The sequence below is a fragment of the Cetorhinus maximus genome, chromosome 19, assembly GCF_964194155.1.
Source record: "Cetorhinus maximus chromosome 19, sCetMax3.hap1.1, whole genome shotgun sequence".
In the NCBI taxonomy this organism is placed as follows: Eukaryota; Metazoa; Chordata; class Chondrichthyes; order Lamniformes; family Cetorhinidae; genus Cetorhinus; species Cetorhinus maximus.
In genome coordinates this window covers 47208590-47227150 of record NC_135897.1, presented here as the reverse complement: position 1 = coordinate 47227150, position 18561 = coordinate 47208590, and the positions used below count along the sequence as shown (strand labels likewise).

The following is an 18561-nucleotide window of genomic DNA, read 5'->3' as shown; positions in this document are numbered from 1 at the left end:
GTGAGGCCTAGGCCTCAGGTTAATTAATGGCCAATTTTGAGGATGGTGGGAGGAGGTCAGGAACCAGGGAGGTGGGGGTGGGGTCACTGGGCGAAGGCCCGGAAGGTTATCTTGCTCGGGCCTCGGGGGAGAAAGGGGGACCCTCCATCACTGACCCTCTTTCCCAATCAGGACCCCCCAAAAGGTCTCTCCCCCCAACCCCAGGTGCTCCCTCCACGCCCTGGCCTCTCCATTAAGACCCTCACCCCTCTCTCCCCCTCCTGCTGTCTCCTCTCCTGTTCCTGCTGCAACACCCCACCGCACCTACCTGCATCCTGGCTCCAGGACTGACTGGTGGGACAACTTGGAGACCCAGCAGTGGCCACGCTCCTGGTGATGCTGCTGGGGTTAAGCTGCTGGCCAAGCTCTCTGAGGCAAGACTTCCTCCCGAATAAGGGGCCGAAGTCTCGTCTCCATCCCATTAACAGCCCTCAAATGGGCAACTGGCATCGGCAGGGATACGTTTCCAGCCAACTCTTTAGGTGGTGGGGCGGGAAGCCCTGTCACCTGTTAAGTTCTGTCCATAATGTTTCTTTTAACAAAATATGGGCAGGACTTTTGTTCCTGGATCCCGATCTGCCACCATGATGAAATATGGATCAGGAGCTGACAAATTCCAGTGGAGGGACCCAGAGGGTGGTTTTGGAGGCGGTGGGAGCCTCATCTAATTAAGAACGGTGGATGGGCTTCTGAGCCTGGAGAGCCATTTGGAAGCTGTCCAGCAGTCAGAAATCGCCAGCCCCACCATCGGAGATGGAGGTTGCTGATGTACGTAGGCAGGCACGATGGTGCCTCCATTGTTGGTCATTGGCCTTTGAGGGATAAACGAGAGGACCAAAAGGGTTAGAGCTATCGGACATGAGAGGGAAAGCACCCCCCATACCTCCACCCCCCCCTCCTCCATAGTAATGGGTACTGCCTGATTTTTGGAGCAGCATCTTCCACATTGAATGGAGCCCCTGGCTCTGATCTCTATACAGCCAGCCGGTGGGTGGTCACTGCCATTTCACCTCAAGGGGCTCAACAGGTTACCTGCCACAGCTGTGTGGGTAACTATTCCCTCTGTCTATTCAATTTCGACATATTCCCGTGGAGGTGGGAAAGTGTATGGAACCAGCGGGACAGGATTTCCTTCCCATTTTTGGGCTCCCCACCCTGTCTCCAGGGGTTGTAGAAAATTCAGCCCACGAATTTTTTCTGGATAATTTCAGATCATTTTAATGTGATTTATCTTTGAAACTGTAAAGTGTCTGCTTCCACTTACTGGCTCAAATATAGATTTTGCTGACTGTTGAGGAATGTTATTAACGGCAAACAACCCATTCACATAATTTGGCCATGTTGTGGAGATGGAACCACAGGAATCTGAGGCTAGGAATACAGTTTTCTACAACAAGCAAGTGCAAGTTGATTTGAAATAAAAAAGAAATGTGTGTGGCTTAATGCAAGTTAAACTACATCAGAAACAACAATCATGAATTCAAGGTAAATGGCCTTATAGTGTCTGTATGTGCTTGACTACACTGAATTCAATATTTTCTTCAAATTTTATTTTATTTATTATTTGTTACTTGTGTTAACCAGTGCTTATTTTTTAAATTTTAAAAGAATACAGAACAAAAGAAGAAAATGGTGCTGGTTGGTTCTGCATGGAGAACCATATATAAAATAATTCATATGAGCTATTGCATATTTATTGCCCTAAATATTCACCTTGGAACCTGAGGACAATAACATCATGAGTTGGAGCACTGAAACTAGCCCCCAAATTTAGAACTGATCAGTGAAACAAAGGAGATTGCTCTTCTCCATTACTTAACAGAGATAAATGTCTGAGTGCAAACTCATACAATAAACATAAATACACCATTTTTGTCTCTCTACTGCCCTATTTGTGCCTAAAACTAGAGGAGGAGGAGGAGGAATGAATTCATGTGGTGAGTAAAATCAACTTACTGCTGGTTGTTCACCCGTTCTGATTTGACAGTGGGCCTTGATTTAGGCAGCCAGGTTCCTGCAGGAAACAGGTGAGGGCTTAATAAATAAATAATAATTGGGATCAACGGCATCGTCAGTATTTTCTTTGCCGTTGTTATTACCATCGCTGGTAGAATGTTGCGAGCTCTTAAGGAGCTTCCGGCAATGCACTTTCCTCTTCATGGGGGTCTTTCTGGCAATCCCACTCCAGCAGGAGGAGCAACAGCAGCACAAGGGAGGGGCAAAAGGTGCTGGAGGGAGAGCATATAAAAAGGAGGCATGCTCACAGGAATTCTCACCCCCGCTGAGAGTGTGGAGCCCAGACAGCATTCCTGCAGTTCTTTGGGTGTTAAAGCATAATGATGCTGCAGTTCTCTAGGGAGGTTATCATGGAGTTGTCATCCTCTGCAACAAGATCTGCAAGCAACTAACCCAGTTTTGCCTGTTGCAGTCAACGTCACTGCAACCACAAATCTCTGGCTCCTTCCAGGCTGCCACAGGGGATATTAGCACACTGGTCAAATTGCTGATGTTTTTGTTAAGCAGATGATGGATGCCATGTTTGCTAGAACAAACATCATTATCACTTCTCCAATGGAGAGAGCCTTTGGCTTAGTTGATAGCATTTCTCACTCTGGGTGCAAAGTGTGTTCAAATCCTGCTTCAAACAATCCCGGCAAGCAGGGACTGGAGCTCCAGCTCTGAACTTTGGACTGACATCCAGTGGGCTACTTGCACCCAACGGATATGAATGGATAAAAGCAAAATACTGCGGGTGCTGGAAATCTGAAACAAGAACAAAAATGGAAAATCTCAGCAGGTCTGACAGCATCTGTGCAGAGGAAGACGGAGTTAACGTTTCGAGTCCGTATGTCTCTTCATCAGAACTAAAGAAAAATAGAAATGAGGTGAAATATAAGCTGGTTGAGGGGGGTGGGACAGGTGGAGCTGGATGGAGGGCCAGTGATAGGTGGAGGCAAAGAAGAGATTGCCAAAGATGTCATAGACAAAAGGACAAAGGGGTGTTGACGGTAGTGATATTATCTAAAAAAATGTGCTAATGGTGACATTAAGGGTAGAAAGCAGGATGAGCAAGTGAAAGATAGCCCTAGTGGGGGTGGGGGTGGGGGGAAGGGATTGAAATAGGCTAAAAGGTGGAGATAAAACAATGGATGGAAATAAATTTAAAAATAATAATAGAAATAGGTGGGAAATAAAAATATATCAATAATTACAAAAAAGGGAGATTGGAAAGGGGGTGGGGATCGAGGAGAGAGTTCATGATCTGAAGTTGTTGAACTCAATGTTAAGTCCGGAAGGCTGTAAAGTGCCTAATTGGAAGATGAGGTGCTGTTCCTCCAGTTTGCGTCGAGCTTCACTGGAACATTGTAGCAGACCAAAGACGGACATGTGGGCATGAAAGCAGGATGGTGTGTTGAAATGGCAAGCGACAAGGAGGTCTGGGTCATGCTTGCGGACAGACCGAAGGTGTTCCGCACAGTGGTCACCCAGTCTGCGTTTGGTATCTCCAATGTAGAGGAAACCGCATTGGGAGCAGCGAATGCAGTAGACTAAATTGAGGGAAGTGAAAGTGAAATGTTGCTTCACTTGAAAGGAGTGTTTGGGCCCTTGGACAATGAGGAGAGGGGAAATAAAGGGGCAGGTGTTGCACCTTCTGCGGTTGCATGGGAAGGTGCCGTGGGAGGGGGTTGAGGTGTAGGGGGTGATGGAGGAGTGGACCAGGGTGTCCTGGAAGGAACGGTCCCTACAGAATGCTGACAGGGGGGTGAAGGGAAGATGTGTTTGGTGGTGGCATCATGCTGGAGTTGGCGGAAATGGCGGAAGATGATCCTTTGAATGCGGAGGCTGGTGGGGTGATATGAATGGATTGTGGGGGCCCATATAACCTTCTGCTAGACAGGACTAACCCCCATCTACTGGTATAAAAAGGGTTATAGCCATGGAATGACTAATCATGTCATGGGATGACCAATCATGTCACTAGCCTATCAAACTGTTAATCAGCCTGTGAATCCTTCCACTTATTCATCAAAGGGCAATATTATTGTTTCACCTTCTGATGACTTCTGTTAGGTTGGTATTATACCACAAGAACCAGTTTGAAACCAGCACCTGCCTAGAGTGATAAAGAATCATCAGATCAGAGTAATATTGCTTTGTCATTGATACTTTCTAACGTTGGAAATGGAGCTAAGCTCACCCATTGGGGGGTTTAAAGCAAAGGGTCATAGATACAAAATTTAATCCAAGTGATATAGTGCAGAATGCAGAAGAAACTTTTTTTACATGGAGGGTTGTCACATTGTGGAATACACTACTGGGGTTAGTTATTGATGGGTTTGAACAGTCACGCTTTTGAGTGCTGTTGTTCAATGGAAAATATCATAAATCCTACCAGCAAAGGTTAACTAAAACTGATATTGTACTAATGTTTAAAGGAAAAAAAACTTCTGGTTCCAGTTGTTATCAAAATTGGCATAATCCTATCCCCGATGACAAAAGATGCTGACATATCTAATTCACCACATTAAAATCCTTAATGAAAGGAGAATAGATTAAATTCAGGGCTGAAAATAATCACTGACAGGGGTACAGAAACATTAGTAATCACCCTCGCAGAGGTAGGTATTTAGGATTTGGAACTTTGAGGAAGAGCAGAAATATTTCTGCACCACCCAAATGTTTCTTATCAAACTCTTTGGGGGAGAAAATCATTCGTGTAGCACATCTATGCATTACATTGATTGGTCCCTGGGGATTTGTCACAAGTCTGTGTGCACAAGTGAATTTCTCCTCACACTAAAACCAGAAAATGATGGAAAAACTCAGCAGGTCTAGCAGCATCTGTGGAGAGAGAAAGTGTTAATGGGCAGAATTTTCCGAATGGCAGGGAGGCAGAGCGGGAGCGGGCGTGGACCCGGTCGTCGCTCGCGATCGGGTCCGTGCCACTATTTTACGCGGGTGGGCCAATTAAGGCCCGTCCAGCGTACTTCATGCATGCATTGTGGGAGTGGGCGGGCGGCGGCGGGCATGCTCAGCCTGTATAAAGGAAAGCCTGGCAGCCTTGTAAAGGCTGCTCGCAACGGCTGGGCGAAGGGCTTTGCAGAGGGGCAATGGAGGTTATGCAAGTCTGGAGGGTATGCCATCAGGGCAGGCCAGGCCGAAGGGTAGGGCAAGGGGGCCAGTGTGCCCCTTGTTTTTCCGATGACTGCCTTGCTGCCCTCCTCGAGGAGGTAGCAGCATGGTGGGAGGTGCTAGTTCCCCAGGACTGGAGGAGGAAGCCCCCCTACATCATGAAACGTGCCTGGGAGGTGGTGGCAGAGGTGGTGAGCTCCCGCAACGTGGTGTGGCGCACCTGGATCCAGTGCTGCAAGCGCTTCAACGACTTGTTGCGCTCTGGAAGGGTGAGGACAATGTTGGCATTGGTCACTTTACCCAGCAGGTCGGCTTTCCCCACTGCTGCCGCTCCCCACCCACCCTCCAAGTGTGAGTTAGTGTCTGCATTGAATCATTGAGGGCATGTGTCCTTTGCTGGGTGGGCCAACAGATATTGCCCATGCCGAGGTCACCCTGAGAGGGTGGTGAAGAGATGGGTTCTACACCCGCAGCATATAGTACACTGAGACCCACATGACTGTTTTGGGGGCAACCTGAAGGAGCTGCACCTAGGCGCAGTGCTTAAACTGCAGGACATGTCCAAGTCAGGGTGATGAGATGCTGGGAGGGGAGCTTCAAGGTGGCGTGGCAATGAACCATCTGCTGCCCTCTCCGCTCCACGTGCTTGCGCCTCCTTGCTATGGAAGGCTATACCGTGTGGTGCCTAATGTGATGTAGGCAGCATGTGGCCAAGGTGAGGGGGAGGGTGGGGTGGGGAACAGATCTAGCATCTTTGTGTGAGTGTTTGGCAGCAGTGGGGTGAGGAGGCACTGGAGCCCTGATATGTCCCACTCTGGTTGGGGTCGGCCGTGCGCAAAGTGAGTCCATGTACAATTTGCACAAATCAATGCTCTTCTCTCATTTTCAGGAGAAGAATGCTCATAATGCGGCAGAGTGTGTGAGGACTGGCGGCAGCCAGGTGCAGTTAGCCATTCTCAGTCGGTTTGAGCAGGAGGCCCTGGATTTGGAGAGGCCCAGGTACACTGGTGTCGGCAAGGCTGGGGTGCCATGGCCAGGTATGTATGGCCAGCAGTGAGGTCAGCATTGTTCTCCCAATAGCCATAGCAGTGCTGAATGTTAAGTGATTTAATTTTGTAAAATGGCTTGACCACTGCTTATGGAAGCATGAGCGCACAATGATCCGGGGGACCGGGATGCACTTTGTCATCATCTCCACATTAACTGATCCAATGTTCTTGTTCTTCCTTTCAGCATCAGCGGAGCAGGGCCGGAGGAGCAGCAGCACAGGCCCCCTCTCACACCTGAGGGCCCTGAAGTCTCACCAGCGTCACATCATCTCTGCCAGGCAGGCACTAGCACAGATACTAGCACCTCAGTGGGAGTTAGAACATCGGGGCACAGCAGTGAGGGCACTTCACAGTCGCTGGGGGAGCTGGCAGAGACAGAGAGTGCCCATGGCGCCAGCAGTTGTGGGACTGCAGGGAACCAGGCACATGCTCAGTCAGTGCCTGATGATGTGCCTCTGGAGTCGTCCGCTATGCAGCAGGTGCAGAAAATGCGGCCGGGTGTGCGGGAGCATCTGGGGGAGATACATGAGGCTATGCTTGGCTTGGTCTCCGTGGTGGAGGAGACTATGCGGACAATCGCCGAAGCAATGATCCACATGTCCGAGCGCCATGAGTCCTCCATGGAGAGAGTAGCGACTCTCGTGGAGAGCCTACTCCAGGAGACCATCAGGGCTTCCTGGGGATGCGCTCTGACCAGCAAGCCCTCACATTGGCCTTGACCTCAGCTGGTCAGTGCCAGTGTGGGAGATGGTGTGGGTACCAAGTTTCCCAGCTTGGTGCCCATCCATCCACGGTGAGCAGGGAGGTCCGAAGCAACCTTACATTGTCGCAGCAGCTGCCTGTCATCTCTGCGGGCACCTCTCAGGGTGCTCTGGATGAGGGTGACAGCTCCTCCGCCCCTTTCCCAGTGACTATAGCATCCGGTGAGGCCATGACAACTGGGGAGATGCCAGTTGTGGAACTGGCAGGTCCCTCCCAGGCAGGGCCAGCACAGGCTTCATGGGCTAGAGAACGACCACCAAGGTCATCGAGGCCAACAGGACAGCAGAGTCAGCAGGCTGTCTCAGACACCTCTCCCAGCGATAGGGCAGCACCAAGACATAGCACCCGGAAACGTAAACATAAGGCATCTTAGGCACACCACGGGTTTCTCACTGGTGCTCTTGTGTTGGACCGAGATGAAGCCTTTATGATTTGCTTTGAATTGGAACACCCTTGTCATTTTGTTTCATTAAGTTTCTTTGCCTGTGATATTAAATTCAGACATGTGACCATGGCTGAGGGTGCCTCTTTTCTTCTGCATGTGTATGGTTTCCAAAATTGTTAGGAGTGCTTTGTGGGACATTCAGCTTTATTAACAAGACCCTTAGTTACTGTTCCTAACCTGGATGTTTTCGCACATAGGTATCGAGTATGGAGCTTACAGCCCAGGCTTGTCCTGGTGATCCATCTGTGGTGTTCTAGCTGAAGGTTCGTTGGATTAAAGCCTCCCGGGTGTCCCTGCCTCCCTGGAGTAGTCCCGGGTCAGTGTCTACCCTCTCAGCATTTCCCTGTGCATGCTCATCCTCGGAATCACTGCTGGACTCATGTGCAGCCGCAGCCACTCCGTCTACATCTTCATTGTCGACAGTGTCGCCCCCTTTCCAGCACAAGATTGTGGAGAGCGCAGCATGCAACCACGATCACTGAGACATGATTTTCAGGGTACTGGAGTGCGCCCCCTGAGCGGTCCAGGCATTGGAAGCGCTTCTTGAGATGACCGAGCTGCCCTGAGCCACCTTCTGTGGGGGTAGCCCTTGTCACCCAGTAGCCATCCATCCAGCCGGGCTGGAGCACTGAAGAGCCCCGGCACCTGTGAGTGTCTGAGGATGTAGGCATTGTGGGAGCTGCCTGGGTACCTTGCACAGACTTGTAGAATCAGCATCCTGTGATCACACACTATCTGCACGTTCATGGTGTGGAAGCCCTTCCTGTTGACGAAGGCACAGGGCTCACCTGCTGGCGCCTTGATGGCCACAGGATTATATTTGCTGGAGTTCAGAAGAATGAGGGGGGATCTCATAGAAACTTATAAAATTCTAACAGGACTAGACAGGGTAGATGTAGGAAGGATGTTCCCGATGGGGAAGTCCAGAACCAGGGGTCACAGTCTGAGGATATGGGGTAGACCATTCAGGATTGAGATGAGGAGAAATTTCTTCACCCAGAGAGTGGTGAGCCTGTGGAATTCGCTACCACAGAAAGTAGCTGAGCCAAAACATTGCATGTTTTCAAGGAGGAGTTAGATATAGCTCTTGGGGCAAAAGGAATCAAAGGATATGGGAAGAAAGCGGGAGCAGGCTATTGAGTTGGATGATCAGCGATGATCATAATGAATGGCGGAGCAGGCTCGAAGGGCCGAATGGCCTACGCCTGCTCCTAGTTTCTATGTTTCTATGTGTGCAGTCTATTGCACCATGGATGTGAGGGAAGCCAGCAATGGCTGCAAAGCCTCTGGCTCGCTGTGTCTGGCTTGCCTGGTCCCAGCGGTAGTGGATGAAGGTCAATGCACGTCTGAACAGAGCGTCTGTGACCTGCTTGACACAAGTGAGGACAGCTGATTGGGAGATACCTCAAAGATCACCCACCGACCCCTGGAAGGAGCCAGAGGCATAGAAGTTGAGCACAACTGTGACCTTTAGAGCCACTGGCATGGGGTGTCCACCCACACAGTTAGCAGGGATCTCAGGCCCGATCATCTGTCAGATATAGTTGACCATCTCCCTTGAGAGACGAAGCCTTCTTCGGCACTGCATCTCAGACATATTGAGGTAGCTGCTTTGCCGCCTGTATACTCTGGCAGCAGGATAGTGGCGTCGTCTGCGGCCCCTTCTGCTTTGTTCTACCTCTTGGCCCTGTGCCTCTTGTGTCCTCCCAAAGGTGGCTCCCCTGGAGGCTGAATGTGCACTCCTGGCCTCCTTCCAGCCCTCCCTTCCTCCTCAGTGGAGGTGCCTCCAGTGGGGAATTCAGCTCCCATTCCCAGGCTATGGAAAGGCTTCCAGAAACCTGCAGGCCCAAAAAAGATTCCTCACTGCAGAGTGCTGACCTGAGGGTTAAGAGTCCAGACAAAGCAGCTGGTATGCGTTTTGAAGTATTGCAGATCACACAGGCAAGTTTCAAAACTTTGAAAAATCAATACTTGAGAGAGCACACTCACGACCCCAGTGAGCCCTCTTATCCTACCCGTGGATGAGGTTTATACAAATGTGTCCTACCCGCCTGCCCGTTGCACCCATGCACCGACCCGGAGATTGCACAGGCGCCAAAAAATCAGCGTCGATTGCTGAGTCAAGGGCCTTAAGTAGCCCGTTAATTAATGGCGAGCGTGTAGCAGATATCAGCACGCGCCCGCCCAATGAAATATCACGATGGTGCGCGGTGACATCAGGATGCTCGCCCGGCATCACCGCGTGTCATTTTACATGCGAATGTGGGGGGGCCTGCCCCAGCATGCCAACAGGAAAATTCTGCCCAATGTTTCGAGTCCTTATGACCCTTCTTCAGACCCTTCTCCTCCATTGTGTTCAAGGATGTTCAGGCCCCATCCATCCTTCCATCCAAGATAATTTACATTTCAGGGAATAAAATGTCAATTTGTCAACTTAATTCATAGAATCATAGAAATCTGTAGTATAGAAGGCAACACTCTAGCCCATTGAGTCAATGGCAGCAGCTTGAAAGAGTTCTGCACTCAGTTCCATTCCCTTTCTAATTTTTTTCTTTTTCAAATATTTATCCATTTCCTTTTTAAAAGCTATTATGGATTCTGCTTCCACTACTATTTTTGTCCCAACAAACCAGTGCACAAATATCTTGGTCTTTCTTTATTCTTTTGGTGACTTGCATTTATGGTGTTCCAGTTACTGATTCATTGAACAGTGGAAATAGCTTTTCTCAACTTACTTGGTAACAATTCATATTGCTCTGCGATCAGAGGACAGAAGATTAACTTCTATTGTTTAGGAGTGTTCCTTCTGTCAGATAAATCTTCACTATACCCCACCTCCCGCCATGCAACAACCCCTCCCCCTCCCTGGCCACAGACTATGTAGCAATCAAGAAGAGTGAATTTCTCATTTACTTCCGAGACTCAAACTTTCAACTTTCATGTCCTATATTGTCATATACAGCACTATAGCAGCAAATCTTTATACACAATGCTTTTAGAAAACACAAAGGTTGTGTGACTAACAAAACTAAAACATTATTTTAAAGAGGTGCTTTAAAAAGGTGCAACCATATGCAATAACGTATCAAATGAGTTTTACTGTGCAAGTTATTGCAAATTTTAATCAAAGATTCCATTAAAACACCTCAAGCGAAAGTATTAAAATTACATAATGGAATAATATTGTATGATGCTGTTTTGGTGGAGGCATTAGCCATTTAAAAGAAATAATAAAGAGAGGAATTTAAGAATACATAAAGGGGAATATTCTCCCTGCAGGCCTCTGGACCCTGACATCAGTCTGCACTGAGTGAGGAACAGCCAACAGGCTGTGATTTTCCTCTGAACTGGCCAATTAATGGGCAAAGGGCAGATTTGCCATTCAATGAATGACAGCAGGTTGGCTGTTGAAACTCGTTAGACAATAGGGGGTTCTCCAGCACAGAAGCAGCAGCAGCAGGTTGCCTTTTTAGGAAGGAGAGAAAGAAAGAGAGAGAGAGAGAGAGAGAGGTCCTAATGGAGGCACCTTCTCAGTAACAGTTTTAGCTTTAAGATAACACATGCCCTTATCAGCTGGGTCACCATTGTGGAGGGGGAACCACACTTGGATGGGCTGGTAAAATAGATTATTGGGTTTTCATCTTGTGTCCCGATAGCTGAGTCTGCCCCTGCGCAGGTGCATGTGGAATAGTCTTTGGTGGGCCCCCATGGACTCCAAAAACAAGAGAATGCCAGGGGGGCTCTGAGCAGCCTGCCTCTACCTCTCCTAAAGCCACAGGGGTTTCACCATGTGCGAGTAGCAGAAAAAGTGGCATAAGGGTTTGCACATGGGCGTGTCACACAATGTTAGATTGTTATGCTTCTGCTTATTTTTTGAGTCACATAAATATTATTCATTTACACCACTTTCCCATCGAGCACATTTTGCCTGCTGCCCGGCAAGTGACCTTTTCACTTGGGATGAATAGTAAGACAAGGCTTAAAGTGTCTGTAAAACAGATGCTTTGTTTATTTCAGGACTGTTGCGTTCTTTTGGTGCTTGAAAATAAGCTGCACGTTGAATGAAGAACTTACGGTTCACAAACACTCCTGGGTGATTTGGAGTGTCTTGATTTCCACACATGTACAGTCAATGATGCCCTGCACCTGTGGGAAATCGGCCTGATCTGCAACCTAAGCACTCATAGTTAAAGATGAAAACCCCAGTTAAAACAGCTGTTAGTTACCTCTTAACATTTAAAGTGACAACTCACCTCTGAGGTGGTTTCTTGCATTCAGCTTAATGTGCTGCGGTTAAACGCAGAAGTCAGTGGCTTGGAGCTGGCTTCCTGATATGTGGTTAACTTAAGTGCTTTTAACCACCACTCAATTGCTCTTTTAAGTTAAAATTTTCCACACCCCATATTTCCCCCTATTTAGTTTCCTCCCACCTTGTAACTATTTTTAAATTCAATTTTCTCCCTTCCCCCTAATTCCATACAGGCCTTGATCTTTTCCCATAGTCTCCTGTGTGGTACATTGTCAAAGGCTTCCTGAAAATCCACATACGCCACATAAAAATAATAAAGACACATTTTTGGGGTAAGCTTTAGGAACAAGTCTACAAAATATTGATATTCTTACCTGTAGCCTTTCCAGGATTGTTGCACATGAAGCACTGCCAGACTCCTGCTTCCTCACTGTAACCAAACAAGTCAAAAAACCTCACATCTTCAAGATGCGTCTGCAGCCTGTCGAGATCCTATTTAAACATTAATATTAAAGTTTATTACGCAAAGTCCCTGGTTCATGAAAAAGAGCAAAGACATGTTGATCAGTTTGCTTCAGTGAGAAATTCAGCTAGTTAGCTCAGGAATTACTTGAAGAATTCAGACAATTCTATTTGTTTCTTCTTTTTGAGGAAGCAAGCATCCATTTTTCTTGCCATACCATGGTCTTCTCAATAGGAGTTGACAAGATAAGCAATCTGCTCCAGGGTCTAAACTGAAGCTCCGAATTGGCTGCAGGAAGATGTGCAACAATGGCCCAGGCAAAACACTGTGCCACTATGGACCTTGTGTTCTTCCATCTAAAAGCAGCATTGTTGCAACTCAAGCAGTTTTTAGAGGATCAATGCATTCTAAGAGCTGCCACTTTGGTATAACACTAAACAACTTTGCTTAAATGTAAAGCATGGGAAAAAATTAAAAACTGACATTTAAAAATGCCAACAATACTACTTAGCAGCTACACATTTCACGTACAGTGACTAGAATAGGTAAACTAGCTTTACTAAAATCTTTTAGAATTCTATCTCAGGACAATACATGCAGGGACCATGGCCAACATTTCCCCCACCCCCCCCCCCCTCGGGGGAGATGTGCAGGAGCGGGCGCGGGCAGGCGGGTTCCCGATCGGTGCCCCCGATGGGGGGGCGCGCCGCCATTTTACGCGGGCAGGCCAATTAAGGCCTGCCCAGTGTGACGTCCGCCAGGAAGCGCTATGTGCTCCCTGTGCGGGCGGGGAGGGGATTCCCTGAACTGGGAACGCGCTCTTTCTCGAATGCACGTGAAAGAGTGCATAGGTGTCCCTGAGGCAAAGCGCTGCCTCCGGGAGATCGGCTCAGATTTGAAACTTCAAATAAATGTGAGAGAAAAATTTCGCTGCCATGCCTCCTCATGCAACACTGTCACATGCCACATGTCCATAACTTTAATTTTGAAATATTCTGAGATTTTTTAATCACTCATGAAACCTCATCCCACCCGTGGATGAGGTTTCATGCTTTTTCAGAAGCCCGCCAGGGCTCCCGGCCTGCCAACCTTAAGGTCCATGAATGGTTTCAATTAGTTTTCTAATGGCCTTAATAGGCCGTTGACAGGTCGGCGGCTGCGCGCCCGTTGGCCTGAAAATCTAAATGATGCAGGGTGATGTTGGGACGCACGCTGAACGTCACCCCACGTCGGCGAGCAGGCCCCGCGTCGGCGAGCAGGCCCCTCGTCGGCGAGCAGGCCCTGCGTCGGCGAGCAGGCCCCGCGTCGGCGAGCAGGCCCCGCGTCGGCGAGCAGGCCCCGTGTCGGCGAGCAGGCCCCGCCCCCGCTCGCCAAACAGAAGATTCTGCCCCATGTTCTTCTGTAAACTTCACACGAGTTTGTCTTTTGTCCCAGTATTAGAGAGTCTGAGAGTGGAGAGAATTTCTAGGACAGAATTTTTGGTTTGCCTATGGATAGGCTTAGATAAGTTTACAGTTGGTCAGTTTGTCAAAATAAAAGAAAATCATTAGTAACAAAAGAAGCTGATTAATTTTAACATTCTGACACTGACTTCACTTTTAAGGCAGGATGTTAAGAGTGAACAGTTTTCAGCGTAGTCAAAGGCCTGGGAATATGGGAGCAGTGAAGAATAAAACACCGTAGTTAGGCTAGCATTTTAGCTCCTTTTAATTCATAAGTTATATCTCATTAAATCTTTAAACTGAACACACTTTTGCCATGCCTCCAGAGATTGTGGATGTAATATTCACCATATCGACACAAATTTGGAAAAACAATTCCTTGATGACTTTAGCTAGTTAGCCTACATTAATGGACATTTGCACTTCTGCATCACTCCAAGACTTGCATTTAAACTGTGCTCCATGAAGCTGAGTGACCGTTTTGGGCTCACAAAGTCAGAGTCATTACTGCACAGAAGGAGCCCATTCATCCCATCGAGTCCATGCCAGGTTCTAGTATTGAGTCAGTATTCCAGCATCCTCTGTTCCAAGGGATCTGCACAGAAATCTCCAACCCTAAGCATCACTGGATTGACAAGTGTCTTAACACTCTGTAAAGAGCCTGCCATCCTCTCTACAAGTTGCCTGGGTCTAGCCATGATCTTTTGGTGTTCTACCATCATTCACTAAAGTGTGTTCATACTGAGAAACTGAGGGCAGAGTTGTCAGGTCCTGTTGGCGGCGGGTGTCATGGTGGACGGGGGAGGCATAATTTGGTGGCAGGGGCAGAAATCAGTTTCACAGCGGCGTGAAATCACAGCAGAATCATCTCACGAATCCCGCTGGAGGCCAGCTTGAACCCAATTTGCAACCCGTTAATGAGACACAAAGTATGGCCCAGCTGGAATCATCCCCCACGCCCGATTTACTGCTACACTGATGGGAAAGCACGCTGGCCTAGAACACGTCTGGACAAGTGTGACACGCAGAAGTCAGGACTTATCGTTAGGGCCTTGCTCAGATTGTGGACATCCGAGGAGCAGAAGTTGCTGGAGCCCTACAGCTACCAGACCTCAGAGGAACACATGCAGAGCATCCTGGATGGATTCTCATGGACATGGCTCTGCTGTGAAGCAGCTCACGGAAGTCGGGCGGTCTCCGTTGATGCTTTGGATCTGCTTCGGAACATCATGGTCTTGGCCATGGGCTGTAATGGGTGATCGGTGAAGGGGTGGGGGAGGAAGGTCCAGCTGTGAGCGGGAGAGGAAGGTATACTTGGTGGGGGGTGGGGAAGGAGGGAGTATGGGGAGAATGCTGAAATCTTGGGAGTGAGGTGTAAGAGGGAGGAGTGAGTGCAGAGTGGGAAGCTGTTTGTGGGGAGGAGAGCATACAGAGGGGGTGGAAGGTGCAGGGCAGGAGGGAGTATGGAGGGAGAAGGTGTTTGAGGGGAGGAAGGAGTGCAGAGGGGGGAAGGTGTTCGGGGGAGTGGGGAGTGCGGGGAGAAGGTATTTGGGGGAGGGAGTGAGAAGGTATTCGAGGAGGAGGGATGAAGAGGGGGGAAGGTGTTAAGGGGAAGAGGGAATAAGGGTGGAGGAGGGAGTATGGAGGGGATGTCCTGGCAAACATGCAAGAGAGGGGTCTGTAGAGTCAATGACTGCTTCCTGGGGAGCGAACTGAGAGTGGGTGTGGTAGGAGGGAATGGTGAGTCTGAGAGGGGGCAGGGGGAGCCGGTATGGTGGGAGGGTGAGGATGCCACGGTAACGGTAGAAGGGATGGTTGGTGGGAACTTGGGTACAGACACAGACCCTGGGGGTGGGAAGGAGGAGGTCTGGGAGGTCAATGTGGTTGGGGTTGGGATTCTCAGGAAGGTAGGGAATGTACACATTCACCTGGACATCCTGGAAAGAAAAGGGTTTGGGTTGGTCAGTGACGGCGGGGAGGTAGAAGGTGAGGTCAGGGGGGGTTGACAGTGACGGGGAAAGGACATGGGTGACTGGGGGAGGGGAAAGGACAGGGGAGCTGACGATTTACTTGACCACGACCATGGTTGTTGAATACAAAACTGAGCGGAACCTCATGTTGGACAGGCACAGGTGCTGCATGGGAGTGTGATCAATGGGTGGGTGGAGATGCAGCTCAGATGGACAACTGAAAGACAGCCCCGACAGGCAGCACTGAAAATGCTCAGGACAGCAAGATGAGTGTGATGGATGAAGGCTCCGCGTGTGTGGGAGAGTGCTTCCACGAGGCTCCAAAAGGCCCTGCTACAGACACTTCTCCCTCCAGAATCACTCGTGGTCCAGCTTCATGCAGCTGAACAGCTAGTCGGGGGGGGTTGGCGGGGCGGGCGGGGGTGGTGGTGCGGTGGGCATGGAGATGCAGGCAGAGGACTCACAAAGTCTATCAATGAAGCTGAAAGACAACATTATACATTATTCAGTGAAACTGACGAACCTTTGAGATTATAAAGGATTATAAACTGACAAGGTGTGTTCACCCGAGCAACCAATTGTGATCAGAATTTCGTAACTTTTCTAGGCTTACCACTTATAGGTGCTGCCCTGACATCTGCAGCAGGGGTGAAGACAGCCTGTGTGACAATTGGCCTTGTTGCCACTGATGACCTTGGCATGTGTCCTCTGAAGTGCTGAGGCCTCGGGGGTCCCTTTGGCTGTCCTTCTGTGGGCCAGCTGCCCCCTTTGCGGTGATAGAGGACGAGGTTGAGGGGGGTCACAGGCAAAGGGGACTTGGAGGGAGAGGATAGCCTCTGAGATTCCTGAGTGGATGACCCAGGAGTGTCCAGCTGCTGCTCCTCCTTCCTTCAGATGCCTGAAGGCCCCAACCTGACTTCTTAAGGGGAAGGAGCACCTGGAGATACATTGAGATGCCCCGTTTCCCTCTCGCGTTGCCACTGTAGAATTCACCCACGGCTACCGCAATGGAATGCAGGTCTGTGCTCATCTCCGCGTTCTGCTGGACCGGGGTCTCCATGACGTCTGCCATTCTTACTATGGAGACCTCCATGCGCACATGTGAGCACCACTTCATCAGCGAGCAGGCGGACACACTCCTCTGACTCACGTGCCACTCTGTTGAGGGCTTCCAACAGCTCTGTGTGATGTTGCCCGCCTTGTGCCGACTCTACACGATGAGTTGGAAGGCCGAATACAGAGGCTCGTTATCTGACTCGGACCTCACAGATGCCTGATCCCCAGCAGTCCTTCATGTGCCAGGGAGCTTGGCTGAACCTGACCCCTCCTGCTGCGGACACCTGTCCACATGGTAACCACCAGATTGTGAACCTGAGCCTGATTGAGTTCTAGGTCCCACCAAGGTGTGTGTCTCTGCGCTGGTGCAGGGCGTGGGTAAGCACTGTGACAGGTCTTCCAGGCTGCTTATTTCCAGCTCTTCAATGGAGGAGGAATTCTCTTGGTTGGGGGTGAGGACATGAATGGAGCTGAGGGGCTGTCAGGCAGAGGGCATTGGTCGCTTGGCAGAGCTTCTTGTGAACCAGAGTAGAGATAATTAGTGCATGGCAGCAGAGTCAAAAGCAGGAGAGAGAGAGTTGTGTTGGCAGAGAGAGATGTGGTGCAGGATCCTCGTGAGGGTGCCAACCTCAGTGTCACTGCAGGCACGATCCACATCTTCACCAGTCAGCGTGATGGCATGCTCCTCAAATAGAGTGAGGGGCCTAATGTGAGCCACTCCACCCCCACTCCCCAGTCTGGGACCGCTCTCTGCTCATGCGAGCCAGCTTCTCCTGCATGAAAACAGGTGGAGTGAGTGTGAGCAGGACACATGGCACAGCATGGAATGTTTGTGTGGCGAGCAGAGACATGGATAAGATGAGTATGTGAGCTCCAGAGGATATGAGCCTGTTGGAGTTGTGAGGGTGTGTGTGAGAGTTAGTGGTGTTGTCCCTTGAGGTGTAAGATCTCTGTGGATGTGTGATGGGTTTGGGAGTGTATGTGTTGAGAGTGATGAGGTGGTTGATTTACCCTGACAGAACGGATAAGAGCATTCATCCTCTTCCTGCACTGGATGGCTGACCTCCTCTGTGCTCTGGTGGCACTGACTGCTACTCCCATCGCCTCCCAGGCCAGATTGATGACTCAGCTGGACCTCCTGTGGACAGAGTGGGGGTAGGGGACATTGTGGTGGCCTTCCACTGCATCCAGCAGGCGCCCAAGAGAGGCATCACTAAATTTGGGGGCTGCTGTCTTCTTTGCTTTCAGGGCCATTGTCACCTGGAGCAGTCTTGGTCTGTAGGATGAAGTAGGCTGTGCTGTGGTGCGCTTTAAATATGGCGCCTGGAGTGAGGAGGTGCTGAGGTCACGGCGTGGTGGGCAAACCCGAGCCCGCCCGCCAGTGATCTGGAGTGTTTCCCGTGAACGCATTATTAATGATGTGGGACGCGTCGGGAAGGGGCAAAAACCCACCATTGTGGCCAGCGGGTGAAATATCGTTTTTCATGCCTGTTACCGCACTTAGTGCAATTCTGGGATGATTCTGCCTGAGTGTTCCTAGCACTATGAGATGAGTCTTGTGAAACTGACTGCACTGACTGATCATGTGTGGATGTGCTTGTATGGTCAGCCCCATCCTCCTGTGTTGCATCTGTTGGTCAAAAGAACACAGGTGAAAAATAGCCTATGGCAGTTGTGGTCATGGCACAATTCACATAGAAAGGAGGCCAGTGTCTGGAAGGCGAGTATACCTACTATCCTCTTATGATGCCATTTATGCGCAGAAGCATACAGCTTTTTGGTTGCAGACCCTAGTCCTCTAACGGGGCCAATTTCAATGAGCATCGCAGACCAAATAAACATGTGCTATTTCCAGAACTACAGCGGCTTTTCAGAAGGAAAAGTCATTACTAGTTCTACCGCTACTTACACTGTGTACAACCTTGACCTACAACAAGCAGAATGATAACAAGA

General features: G+C 49.5%; 1 protein-coding gene across 2 annotated transcripts in view; it reads right to left on the bottom strand.

Moving 5' to 3' along the window:
• The window catches only part of veph1 (ventricular zone expressed PH domain-containing 1), a 276124-nt gene that overhangs the window by 22394 nt on the left and 235169 nt on the right, over positions 1 to 18561 (bottom strand). For both annotated transcript variants that reach the window (XM_078563800.1, XM_078563802.1), the window contains exon 12: positions 12052 to 12169. In XM_078563800.1, coding sequence (XP_078419926.1) covers positions 12052 to 12169 — 118 coding nt within the window. The remainder of the gene's footprint in view (positions 1 to 12051; positions 12170 to 18561) is intronic.